The 13,249-nt window shown below is 43.2% G+C and overlaps 1 protein-coding gene across 6 annotated transcripts in view; it reads right to left on the minus strand.

The window, feature by feature from the left end:
• LOC115076799 (splicing factor U2AF 35 kDa subunit) overlaps nt 1-13,249 on the minus strand; it is a 250,072-nt gene that overhangs the window by 11,434 nt on the left and 225,389 nt on the right. The window contains exon 6 of one of the 6 annotated variants that reach the window (XM_029578696.1): nt 3,666-3,924. The exons of the other annotated variants lie outside the window; for them this stretch is intronic. Coding sequence (XP_029434556.1) covers nt 3,879-3,924 — 46 coding nt within the window. The 3' untranslated portion in view covers nt 3,666-3,878. Of the gene's footprint in view, nt 1-3,665; nt 3,925-13,249 lie in introns of those variants that run through there. 6 annotated transcript variants of the gene reach the window in all.

A 13,249-nucleotide genomic window follows, 5' to 3' on the forward strand; every position in this document is an offset into this window, starting at 1 on the left:
GTGCTGATAGATGTTATAATAGGCCCCACAGCCAAGCTTGGGTGGTCTTGATCACGGCACATACTGGGCAAAACTCCAGGCAGACTTTCACATCTAGTTGCAATCTGGAACCACCAATAATGACGAGTGAGTAGTTCCCGAGTCCTCAAAACTCCGGGATGTCCTGCCAGTTGAGAATCATAAGCCCATCGCAGCACTTGCTCCTGAAATCACTGTGGAGCCACCATATCTTTGGGTGGCACGGTTACTGCGGTAGCTATCATGATCCTTGCTGAGGCTATAATCTGGCATGGCGGATGCGGGCAATGTTCAGTGTCGATGGAACGTGATAAGGCATCGGCCCGTCGTTTCTTTTTTGTGGGGTGATATCTTAGTTCAAAATCAAATCGACTAAAAAATAGAGACCATTGGGCTTGCTGGTGGTTCAAGCACTGAGCTCAGGACAGGTACTTTCGGTTTTTAAGATTAGTGTAAATGGTTACCGAATGTTGAGCTCCTTCCAGCAGTTGGCACCTTTCCTCAAGGACTAGCTTAATTTCCAATAGTTCGCGGCTCCCAATAGTGTAGGTTCTTCTCTGCAGGTGAAAACTTCTTGGAGAAGTAGGCAAAAGTTACCAAGGTCCCATGGTGATCATGTTGCAAGAGGACAACTTTCACCCCGAGGGTGGAGGCATCTACTTCTAAGATGAAGAGTCTGATGGGATCTGGGTGCTGCAAACATGGATTCCAAGTAAATTCCTGCTTCTGCTGATGGAAGGCCTGCACTGCTCCTTCATTCCAGTTATGAAAAGCAGCTGGAAGTGGTGTGCCAGGCACATGGGACGTTGGGCCTGACCTTTTTCCCTGGCCCATGGACCATTTCTGACAGTACAGGTCCAGCCAAATGGCCAGCCTGATTAGCTCTTTCAGTGTATGTGGTGGGTCCCATCTGGACAACTTGTTCTTGATGGCCTCTGATAAACCCTGCCAAATAATAACTGTTAAGCCATTATCTCTTCACTGTAGCTCAGAGGCCAGTGTCCTGAAGTGGACAGCATATTCTGTAATGGTTCAGGATCATTCTTTCAGCGAGCCTCACCACCAGCCTTGCTAAGCTTGGGCATGCTCTTATCATGCCCAAGTCTCAGCCCTATGTAACCCAGCCTTGACAGAACCATTTTGCCTCTTCATGGAGTCAACCTTGGCTCTCTGACTTGGCCAATCTCACCTTGTACTTTGCCTTGAAGCCTTTGGGCCTGCTTTAGTCTTGTATCCTGCCTTGTGACCTCCTCAGGTCATTCCTTATCTCATGGCCTTTGGGCTCACTCTCATCTTATATCCTGCCTTACAGCCTATCCAGGCCTCGCTTTACCTAGGGGCCTCTGGACCTCCAGCCTAGTGGCCTTCGGGCCTCCAACCTTGCTGCCTTCAGGCTTTTATGTTCTGTGTTGTCCTTCCTAATCCTTGTCCGGGTATGTCCTGGGCTGCCGTGTCTAGTCCAGTTCCTAGCATCCATTTCCTGCCTTGCTCCAGTATCTGTATCCTGCCCTGGTCCCTGCTCAGTATCCAGTGCAGCCTGTTCCAGTATCTGGTCCTCAGCTCCCTGCCTATGCTAATACCCAGACCTCTGCGTCCGTCTCTCTGGCCCCAGTGCCTGCCTTGTCTCATCCAACCTGTTCAAGTCTTGCCTTGTTCAGCCTCACAATGATGTACTCCGCTGCAGTTTGATATGTAAGTTGTTTTTGCATGATGTTGACTATATCGTCTGCCAATAAAATTTGAATTATTAAAAAAAAAAAAAAAAAAATTAGACCCTGGTTTAGGCTGGTCCTGCTAGACATTTTTTATCTGATGGTGTTTCCATCATCTAGGTCTAACGGGAAGTTGTTTTTGACACTGTACTGGAAGAGGCTACAGCCAGTACTGCTGAAAAGGTTGATTATAGCTGTCTCTGAAAATACTCTGTCACAATAAAGACCTACTGGCCCCCAGAACCTAAGGGCTCAACCTGCAGGGGAGAGAGGTTGGCTAAGCAGACGACCAGCCCTTGTCTAGCACAGTGCCTGCCCTGCAGTCCTGCACCATTCCTAAAAAGTTAAAATGTAAGTTCTCTGGGATGTGAACTGGAAGCGGAATGGCATACACTTTCCGATGCATGGCGCCAAAAGCGTGTACTATCCCGCTATGCATATAGAGGACCATTTCAAAAGCATTTAGCTGGCTGACTCAGAAGTCATCCAGTTAAATGTATATTTGGGAACATATCTGGCTAAATTCTAGCCTCCTAATAAGTTAGGAGGCTAGAATTTAGTTGACTAAGTTATGGGTGTTCAGAATTGAGCTAGCCGGCTCAGTTAACTGGCTAACTCCAATATTCAGAGTTAGCCGGATGACTTAGCCGGTTAAGTCTGGTTGGGCCAAAGAGCTGTCTTAAAGATAGGAAGCTATAGTTAGCCACATAACTTTAAAATAGCTGGCTATATTCAATAGTGTAGATTCAACAGGGTATCAACAGGTCCACAGTATATATTAATTTCGCACCTTTTTAGCTCAGCCACTTTTTTTTTGTTATTGGGTGTCAAGAGAAGACATGGCACGCAGTGAGTTAATAGATTGTTGTATTTCCAATTTTTTTGCAGGAGATACTGGTTACAGCAGCAGAAATCTAGTATAATGAGGCGTACTCGAGAACTAGAGCGGTAATAAAATGTATATTTGGCGTTTTGACAAGCTAGATCTGTTGCCTTGACTGCTCTAGAGAAGAGTCCAAGAAAACTGATGGAGATTTATGCACATCAATCACACCATGGATCTGCCTAGATCACTTCTATCAACCTATTGGGAACACTACAGAATTTTTCAAACTTTGATCTGGTTTTACCATAGTTTTCTGCATTTTGGTTTTAACTCCAGTTTTGATATGTTTTTTGGACTTACCAATATTTTTAGCCTTTGATCTGCATACCATTAATTTACTGCATTGAGTGGGGCTGCATGTTTTTAACATGTATAGTAATTAAAATCAGCACTTCTGAGACCACAGCAAACCCCTGGGAGATGAATGTCAGGAAGACATCATTTTTCAAAATGTTCAAATTGTAAATAAGCCTTTATAACGAAATCTTTTTTTTAATTTTCCATTTTAAATACAGTTTTAATAAAGTAAAATTTTTGATCAGCCACTTTGTTCTTCATGGGTCTCATTCTTCTTCGGTGTGAATGCTGGGCCTGTGACATCCATGAAATGGAGGCCCAGCATCTTTGCTCCATAGACTTCCACAGTGGTGTGAGAAGTCTCTGGAGCAAAAATGTGGGCGTCTGTTTCACAGATATCAAAGTCTCAGGAGTAAAGATGCTAGGGCTGGGCTGATTAATTCACTGGTGCTGCCAGCCCAGCTTCCTGTGATAACCATGAAACAGATGGCCAGCATCTTTGCTCCACAGCATTGAGAGAGTCTATGGAGCAAAGATGATAGGCCCAACCTGGGTGTTTCATGGGTGTTGCCAGCCCAATGTCCTTGGGGCTTAGACTTCCACAGCATCTTTGTTGCAAAGATTTACAAGACTGGTCTCGCAAATATATGAACCAAGGATACAGGCATGGACCACCCCTTGACAGACCTTAAAGAAAAAAACACAAGACATGTAAAATTTTCAGATTGTTTATTTGACTTCAAAAACAATTGCACAAGTAAACATTTAGAGCTAAGTTTAAAGTGATTATATAAAATGCAAGGTTGCACATGTAGTAAAAGTCCACAAATTCCGTCAACATAAACTGAGAAACCTCCACTGAAAGCTTGGCAAGGCAGATGAAGCATCCCTGTTCCAAAGAAAGAGTTGTAGATGATCCACTGTCTCTTCAAAACAGTGGCAATGAGCGAGCTGGGAAGGAGCCATCATCTCTGTACACAACAGTGACGAGTGTTGATAAGATGCACCCATCTACAAAAGAGAAAGGGAAAAGAGAAAAAAATGAAAAGAGCAAGTTTGATTACTGAAAACAGTGTTTTCTGTAGATAGCAGGATGATTTAGACATGATCTATGGATGATATCATCAGGCAACACTGGACGGATCTATCTCTCCAAGATGATAGAGCTTTGAGCTCTATGAAGCATGCGCAGGAGTTCCCATGCAGGTGTTGCTTCAGAGTTTCCTCAGTCTATTTCTAAGTGGACAGTGTAGGTTGGCCTGCTATCTAGGGAGGAGGGCGAGCATCTTATGTCTAATTCATTCTGCTAAATACAGAAAACACTGTTTACGGTAGGCAAACTTACTCTTTTCCATCGATAAGCAGGGCTGAATTAGATATGATCTGTGAGGTATCCCCAAGCTGAGGTTTGCAGCAGAGCAGTTATGTTAAGCATCTGGACTCCAGAGTATAAAGCAGACTGTTTGTAACTTAGATGAGCAGCACTGCTTTCCCCACTGAGCTGTCTGCAGAGGCTAAAGAGTTCAGACAGTAATGTGAGGTGAATGTGTGCACACATGGCCAGGTAGCTGCTTTACAGATGTCTTCAACTGGAACGTTTCTGAAATGTGCAATGGAAGACACAGCTGCTCAAATCTTGTGAGCCTTGACTGGATTAATGGGATGAAGTCCAGCTACTGAATAGCAATGCTGAATGCAGCTTGTAATCCAGTTGGAAAGAGTTTTTAGTTATGCTCACTCCCAGCTTGTTGGGATTGTATGAAACAGAGAATTGGGACACTTTCCTATGAAGCTGAGTATAACGTTTGTAATATGCTAGTGCTCTCTTGCAGTCTTTTCTTCCTCATGTGCATGAGGGATTGGATAAAAAGTAGGGAGTACGATTGACTGGTTTAAATGGAGCATGCAAGAAACATTCAGCAGGAATTTTGGTTGTGGCTAAGCACTACTTTTTCTGAAAAAATTGTAAGAATGAGGCTTCTAGTTCACTGACCCTTCGAGTGGAAGCAATAGTTACTAAGAACAGAACTCTCCATATCAGGTATTTTAGATGAGCCATATCTAGCGATTCAGAGGGAGGTTGTATAAGGGTAGTCAGAACTATGTTAATGACCCAAGGTACCAGTGGATTCTTCACAGGATGCAGCATATGCAGCAAACCTTTCATAAATTTGGATATTAGAGGATGTGGATACATTGGTTTATCATTGTTTGATGTGTGGTAAACTGCGATAGCACTGAGATATACACAGATCGATACTACTACAAGACCAGATTGCGCTAGAGAATGACACCAAGAGCTGCAGTGTTACCATTTGAAGGAGTAGCTACATCTTGTAGACAGTTTTATGGCAGAGAGAATGACCTTTTGGATTGGTCCTGAAAAGGACCACTTTTTTAAGACTGTGCATTCAACATCTATGCCGTCAGGTGTAGTGAAGATGGCATGGGGTGGAAGAGCGCGGCTCCTTCTTGGGAAAGAAGAGAGGGATTGTCCCATAGGTGAATTGGTGTCCGTGAGGATAGTTGAACAAGATGTACATTCCATAGTTATTTTGGCCACACTGGTGCAACAAGAATCATTGTGGGTTGTTTCTTCATCAGTTTTTGTATGGTTTGAGATATAAGTGTTATCAGAGGAACAGCATACATGAGGTTTATGTTCCAGGATATCAGAAATGTGTTCTGGGCTTTTTGCAGAGGACTCGGTTAGATGGAGCAAAACTGGTTTAGTTTTGATTTTGCTGTACCACTGTTGGCCCCATGTCTTGAAAAAGTGGCTGGCCATGTTCTGATACATTGTATGGGTTGAAAATTCTGCTGAACATGTCCACCACTGAGTTGTGGATACCTGGCAGGTAAGATGCCTGGAGGGTCACCTGGTTGTGAACTGCCCATTGCCATATGTGTAGGGCTTCTTGGCAGAGTGTTCAATATCCTATTCCTCTTTGCTTGTTCACGTAGAACATGGCTACTTGATTGTCTGTTTGAATCATTATGCTTTTTCCCTTGAGAATGTGACAAAAAGTCTGTAATGCAAAGCATATGGCTCTGAGTTCCAGCAGACTAATTTGTTAACAACTTTCTTGCCTTGTCCAAAGACCTTGGGTCCTGAAATGTCTTGTGTGCACACCCAAACCAAGAGTTAATCATCCTGCGTGTTGTCCCCGCCCCGGAACTCCCATTCCCTGCCCCTTTTCCATTCCCCTTATTTTTGGCGCACATACACGTATATACGCATGTAAATTGTGGTTTTTAAAACCAGTGTTGCTTGTGTGCGGCCCACATACAAGCATGTGTGGACATTTTTGCATGAACAACGTTTTTAAAATCTAACCCAGTATGAAGGGTGGATGGGAACGTGACCATATGCATACTTTTGGTCTAAGGAGCATATCCAATTATTTTGTTGTATGAAGGGGAGAATAATCTCCAGAAACGTTATCTTGAACTTCTCTTTGTGAAGATGGTGATTGAGATTTTGACGGTCTAGAATCGGTTGAATTCCTCCCATTTTCTTTGGAATCAAAAATATTGAAAGGGCATGAGTTACCTCCTGAATCGCATTCTGCAAGAGGGGCTGGGTCACCTATCATTGTAATTATGGTAACAGAGGGGTCAGGAAGAAGGATCGCTATATATGGAATAAATGGGCGAGTTTGAAGTGCAACTTGTAGCCCATCTGAATTATTTGCAATACCCAGTAGTCTTTGGTGATTTTCTTCCAGCAAGGAAAAGAATTGTTGTATTCTTGCTCCTACTTGTGTTGCAGAGCAAATCTTTGATTATATCAAAAACTTTAACCTGGTTTACTTAGTTGTTGTTGCTGTGGTTTTCCTCTGTCTGCTTTCTCTGAAGCATCCTCTAGAAGGCACTGATTGTGTTCGTTATTTCTGCAGTTGAAATGAAGGGAGACCATATTGCTGGTAGGGCTTGTATGATCACCTTGGATAATAAGGCCTTTTATAGGAGAAGTAAGGCCTTCTGGATGGTAGGTGCAGATCTGCTGAGGTAAATAAAAACTGCACCGCAACATTTTGTTCTTTTATTTGGATGACTGTTTCAACTTTTCTCCAAATAGGTTATCTCCTAATAGGTTATCTCTTAACCTATTTCTCTTAACCTATTTCTTAACCTATTTCTCCAAATAGGTTATCTCTTAAGCCTGATACTTCACTTTCATAAGCCTGATACTTCACTTTCAATGCATATCCAGCATAGCTCTCTGCTTCAACGGCAGGGGAGAAGAAAACCTGATACTTCACGCATATCCAGCATAGCTCCCTGCTTCAACAGCAGGGGAGAAGAAAAACTGATACTTCACGCATATCCAGCATAGCTCTCTGCTTCAACGGCAGGGGAGAAGAAAAACTGATACTTCACGCATATCCAGCATAGCTCTCTGCTTCAACGGCAGGGGAGAAGAAAAACTGATACTTCACGCATATCCAGCATAGCTCTCTGCTTCAACAGCAGGGGAGAAGAAAAAAGGATTCGCACTCACAAAGCGGGGAGTAGCTGGCTTGTTACGGCGGTTACTACCCCAAACCAAATAAGCCTGATACTTCACTTTCAATGCATATCCTGCTTCAACGGCAGGGGAGAAGAAAAACTGATACTACAAGCATATCCAGCATAGCTCCCTGCTTCAACAGCAGGGGAGAAGAAAAACAACCAATAAGGGCTGAATAACACAGTCTGGGTAAAACAAATAAGCATGGGTGTAGCTTGCTTATTGCGGCGGTTACTTCCCCTACTACCCATAACTAATCAAGCTTGATATTTCACTTGGTTGCAGCTCCATCACTGCTCTCTACATTAATGGTGGGGGTGGAAGGGAAATAGAACCAAAGAGCGAAGAGAAACAGATAAGTATGAGAAAAAAATGTGAAGCTTGCTGGGCAGACTGGATGGGCCGTTTGGTCTTCTTCTGCCGTCATTTCTATGTTTCTATGTTAAACAGGGGAGGATTGGCCAGTTTTTCAGGTACATCAGCTCTTATTCAACTAGCCCCAAGCCAGGCCATACGTCCAGCTCCAGCAGAGGCAGCTGAAGTCCTAGCCATAGTGTCAAAGGATCCATACTATTCTTGACTTTTTTTTTTTTTTTTTTTTGTAATATTGAAAAGTAGCGAGAAAAGGTTTCCCTTTGTTTGTTTGTTTTTGGACTGAGGAATCAGTCATGGAAGAGACTGTTAACTATCCATGTGATAAATCAGACAAAACCAGACTGTGGTGGATGTCTTCTGGAAATTTCTGCACATGCTCAATAGAGCTCAAAGCTCTACTAGCTTGGAGAAAGAGATCCGCCCAGTGCCTTATGATGATGTGACCCACAGATCATGTGTTATTCAGCCCTGCTTATCAACCGAAAATGCAGAGTCTGAAGCTATTGAGCCCACTGGGGAACCAAGCAAGAGTACATGCCTAGAATGTTAAAGTGTGAATACTCATGGACTGAGAAGAGATGAGCGTTGGTGGGCTAGCAGGAGAGGCGATGTCAGAGATGAAGGGGCAAAACATCCGTGATGGAAGGAAGAGTAGGAATGCAACCATATCTGCGTATTACAGCAATGAACGATGATGTGTCATCCAGTGCCAGCCAGGGAACCATAAAACATGGTGATGTAGAATGATGGAATATAAATACTCATGTAAAGTGAAGAGACGAGTGCTGATGACATGTCTGGCATTGGCAGAGGTGAGGTATCCGAGTGGGAGAAGCATCTGTATAGAGATGAGGCGACCAAGTAGAAGAAGCATCTGCACAGGAAGGAAGAGCAAGAATGCAGCCATTTGCGCATACTGCAGTGACAAGCACCAATGATGCACCACTGGAAAATAAAGAAGACAGTGCAGTGGGGGTCAGAGAAAATGAGTGGTGGTATGGCATGGCAGATGACATTGGTGATCTTATACGGGTCAGATGGGGTTCAGGGACGGCCACTGGTTGAACAGTGTGACAAGACTGCCAATGTCTTCCTGTTTTCCTGAAAGAGTGTGCACAGGAAACCTAATGGAGAGTTATGTGCCAGCTGTCTCATCAAAACAGCAGCGATGAACAAGCTGAGGAGCCACCATCTCTATAAACTGCAGTGATGAGCACTGATGATGAAGATGCACCCATTTGCAAAAGAGAAAGGGAAATTAGAAATACAATTCTGAAGTCATCCAGTGCCCACCAGAGAACCATAAATAATGGTGTTGAGGAATGCTGGAGTGCAAATGTAAAGACAAGAGATGAACACTGAGGCAGCCGAAAGGAGGAAGCATCTGCACAGGAAGGAAGAGCAGGAATGCAGCCATTTGCACATACTGACAAGCACCGATGATGCACCATTAGAAAATAAAGCCTCTCTCACCATGCAGTCCAAGATGATAGTGCAGTGGAGTTCAGAGACAATCATTGGTGGTCCAGGATGGGCCAGGTGGGGCTCAGGGACTGCTACTGGTGGTTCAGTATGGCAACAGATTGCCAATGTTTTCCTTTTTTCACGGGAGGGCATACACAGGACACCTGATAGAAAGCTATGTGCCCATAGTCTTATCAAAACAGTGGTGATGAGAGAATCGGAAAGGAGCCATCATCTCCGCATACTGCAGTGACAAGCGCCAATGACGAAGATGCCGAGTGGGAACAGCATCTGCATAGAGACAAGGCACACAAAGGAAACCTGATGGACAGCTATGTGCCAGCAAACTCATCAAAACAATGGTGATGAGGGAGCCATCATCTCTGCATAGTGCAGTGATAAAAGCTAATGATGAAGATGCCAAGTAGGAGAAGCATCTGCGTAGAGAGGAGGTGTCCAAGCGGGAGAAGCATTTGCACTTGAAGGAAGAGCAGGAACGCAACCATTATCTCTGCACACTGCGGTAACTAGCAATGACAGAGACTGTTATTGTTGGTCCGGCATTACAGCAGACTGCGGGATAGTCATTAGTGGTCCGGCCTGGGACCGGAATGGGTCCAAATGATGTCAATGATAGTCTAGAGTAGGCGAGAACTTGTCTTGAGGATAGTGCTTGTGTCAGTGACCACCACCTTTGCCTCTGCTTCGGGGACTGCTGCGATTGGTGGTTTCTGAGGAGGGGGATGTTCTTGCCTCCTGCAGGAACATGAGTCCCGTCAGATGGATCAGTGCCTGAGTTACATCCTGCAAAATGGAGTCAAGGCCACGTAGGACACTAGCAATGTCATCAGATGAAGTGTGAATGCGATCTGACATCAATCACACTGGCTGCAGCTGTGCTCTCCCCTCACTAACATTCTGGCCTCTCTACACATCCAGGGCATTTTCTTTCGCATGCACTCCATGTCTGCATGTATACAGCCCTCCATCAGGTTATCACACTGCACTCTAAGAGTTCCTGCTTCGCAATCAGTTCCGCCGCAAGCTGGTTTGTCATCACATCCATGGAGGAGGGTGGCACTTGTATCGGTGAAACAATGTCATCATCCCCAGGTCTACCACTGGCCACATCATCAACTGGAGATCCGCTGCCCACACATGTGCCAGGTGTCTCTGGTACAATCGCGATTTCAGGCAATGCTGTGTCTGGCCACGTGAGACCAACTGATTGTCTTCTTGTGTGGATGCCACTCTCTCACTTAATTGCAGATTCATAGTTGGTTCTTATTCTGTTCTCATGGGTGCACTGTGGGCCAGGCTCTCTTTGGCTGTGACAGGCCCCTCTGTCTCAGTCATCTGCCGACCATCTCTTTTCATAGTCCAAATCCCTACTCTCAGTATGGACACCTGAACACAATTCTACTACAGAGTCACCTGGACCTTAAGTCAGCATCAGCTGCACCTCATATGGCAGGTCCCCTCTCCTATTCGGTACTTGGATCACTCAATCTGTGCCAGCTTGGCCTTGACAGTCAATCTGGTGTTCCACCAATGATGCTTGAACTGCTCCACTGCTCTGGTAGTCATTGACAGGCTGCTGACATCCTTGCCATTCTCTCCCAGATCATCCTCATCACTGTGGTGGATGTCTTCTGGATAAACAGCGCAGCATGCTTTTCAAAGACATGCTGGACCAGAAGGTTATCTTCTTCCGAGAAGCACACATCACACTGCTGCTGCTTCTCCTCTAGCTATTGGCTGCTGGTTCCTGCCTGCCTGTTGCTATCAAATGAGTGGTGTGGGTCCCTACCTTCTTGGGCACTACTCCCACTCCTAGCTTCCATCCCCCTCCCCTGGTACCTCCACCCTCCTCCTTTTCCTCCCCCCCTCCAGCTGAACCTCCTAATTCATGTATACTCTTCTCCTCCCGCACCATCTCACGTCCCTGCCTACGCTCAACAAACTCATGACCACACTCCTCCTTATCTACTCCATCACCACTCGCCCACCTAGCACCCCCTCTTATCATGCTCCATTCTCACCACAGCCAAGAGCACTTGCTCTGCTCTTTCAGGAACCTAAACAAGCAGACAAAAAGACAGACAGATAATTAAAGAACAACTAGATTCACTCAAAAGATCCACTCACTCAGACAAAAGGAAAGAGATATAGCAAAGGATAAACAAGCAGCTCAAAAGACACCACTCAGCAATTGAAAAAACTCCAAATACCTGCTCCAACTATCTCATAACACCCAGCTCATGGCCCTGGAAGGAGCTGCCTTTTATTCCCCTGCAAGGAGGAATGTCCCAGAAAATCTAATGGACATCTATGCACACCAATTACACCTCAGTTTGGCCCATGTCACTTTAAACAAGCCAATAAGCATTGTTTTACATTAGCACTGATTTTAATTCCTCTTTTCTCTACACTTTTCTGCATCGGGGCTGTTTGTGCGGTTCTTTTTGCTAGTGTGGATCTTTAGCTCAGGCCTCATTTACATATCATTTTATTACATAATATGGAGCTGTAGATTTTTGCTGTGTGCACTCAAAAATCAGCGTAAAAAATACATTAATTTTGGCACAAGTTTTATTTTCTTGGCCCATATCTTTGTAACTTTCATTTAGTTATTTCAGAAAATATAAACTGTAGGATACTTTACCGTACAAATGCTGTTTCCATTGGACAGGCAATGAAATCATAGATAACCATGACTCATGTCTGAACAATAAAGTATCCTAGAACTACCTATACTTTCTGTAAATGCACAAAATGAAATCAGGGATGGATGAAATTTTCTTTGAAATTTCTTCCTTCAGATACCAATTTGAATACGAACAATGTTGTAGAATGAAAGAATTTTTCAAATACAAGTACAAGAGGGCTTTAGTTAAAGCCTTTGCAAGGGAAGAACTGTCATTTAGTCCTAAAACCCTCATATGGGGGCAGTTTTAGCAAACAGAACTTGTGGCTGGATGTCTTTCGATTAGGGACCCTTCTTTTCAGTTTTTATTTTTCCTAGGAATTTATCAATGTTTATTACAAGAACAAAAATATTTACCTCCAAAAATTATATCATTTCTTTCAACTGATTTCTCCCGTTTTTGTTCTTACAATAAGCATGGATGAAATTCCTGGGTAGAACAAAATAAATACTGAAAACAAAGATCCCTACTTAGTGAAGACACTGTTTCAAAAGAGAAAACATACAAGGCCCTATGTTGTCACAAGGTAAACTAGCACACTGTTCATTTTGCTTTAGTGAAAACAGTGACTGAATAACGAAGAATTTTGTCACTACTAGAGTAAACAGAATATGGCAAAGTTATCTCACACAATCATAATCCCCCTCCAATTGAAACAAATGTACTAAGTATATGCCTTAACAATGCTATATTTGAAGGAAGGTTGCCAATATTTTGAAAGAAAAAGCTGTGCCACCCAAAATGTATATATCCATTCTATCTAGGTCTCTTATTTTATAAAATAAAGTGACTAGTGCCAAGAAACAACTGGATTCTAATCTATTTAATCCAATAATTTGATTAATAAAAACACATTTATTTCAATCTGCTTTCCATATATCACACACTAAATAACATAACTACTTCTCCATCACACAGGGCACAACATTATTATATATTATATATTGATTTATTTTTTTTATTATGTAAACTATTCATTGTTTTAGATTTTTATTTTTATTATATATTTTTGAGCTTTTATAATTTGATAATCTTTATGTTCTTTTAAATTTAAATCTTTATTTACATTTGTTTTTTATTTAGTTATGTAAACCGTTTTGATTAAACACTGTTTGTAAAGACGGTATACAAACACTTTTAAATAAATAAATAAAAATCGCAAGTCTGATAGCTCAGTGATAAGTGCTGGGCACTGCCATGCACATAATAAAGTTTCAGTCCCTGTTCAGGTCTTCTGCTCCTTGGACCACCCAAGGATGCTGCTGAGCAGCATTCA

Source organism: Rhinatrema bivittatum, chromosome 15 (genome assembly GCF_901001135.1).
Source record: "Rhinatrema bivittatum chromosome 15, aRhiBiv1.1, whole genome shotgun sequence".
NCBI classification, from domain to species: Eukaryota; Metazoa; Chordata; class Amphibia; order Gymnophiona; family Rhinatrematidae; genus Rhinatrema; species Rhinatrema bivittatum.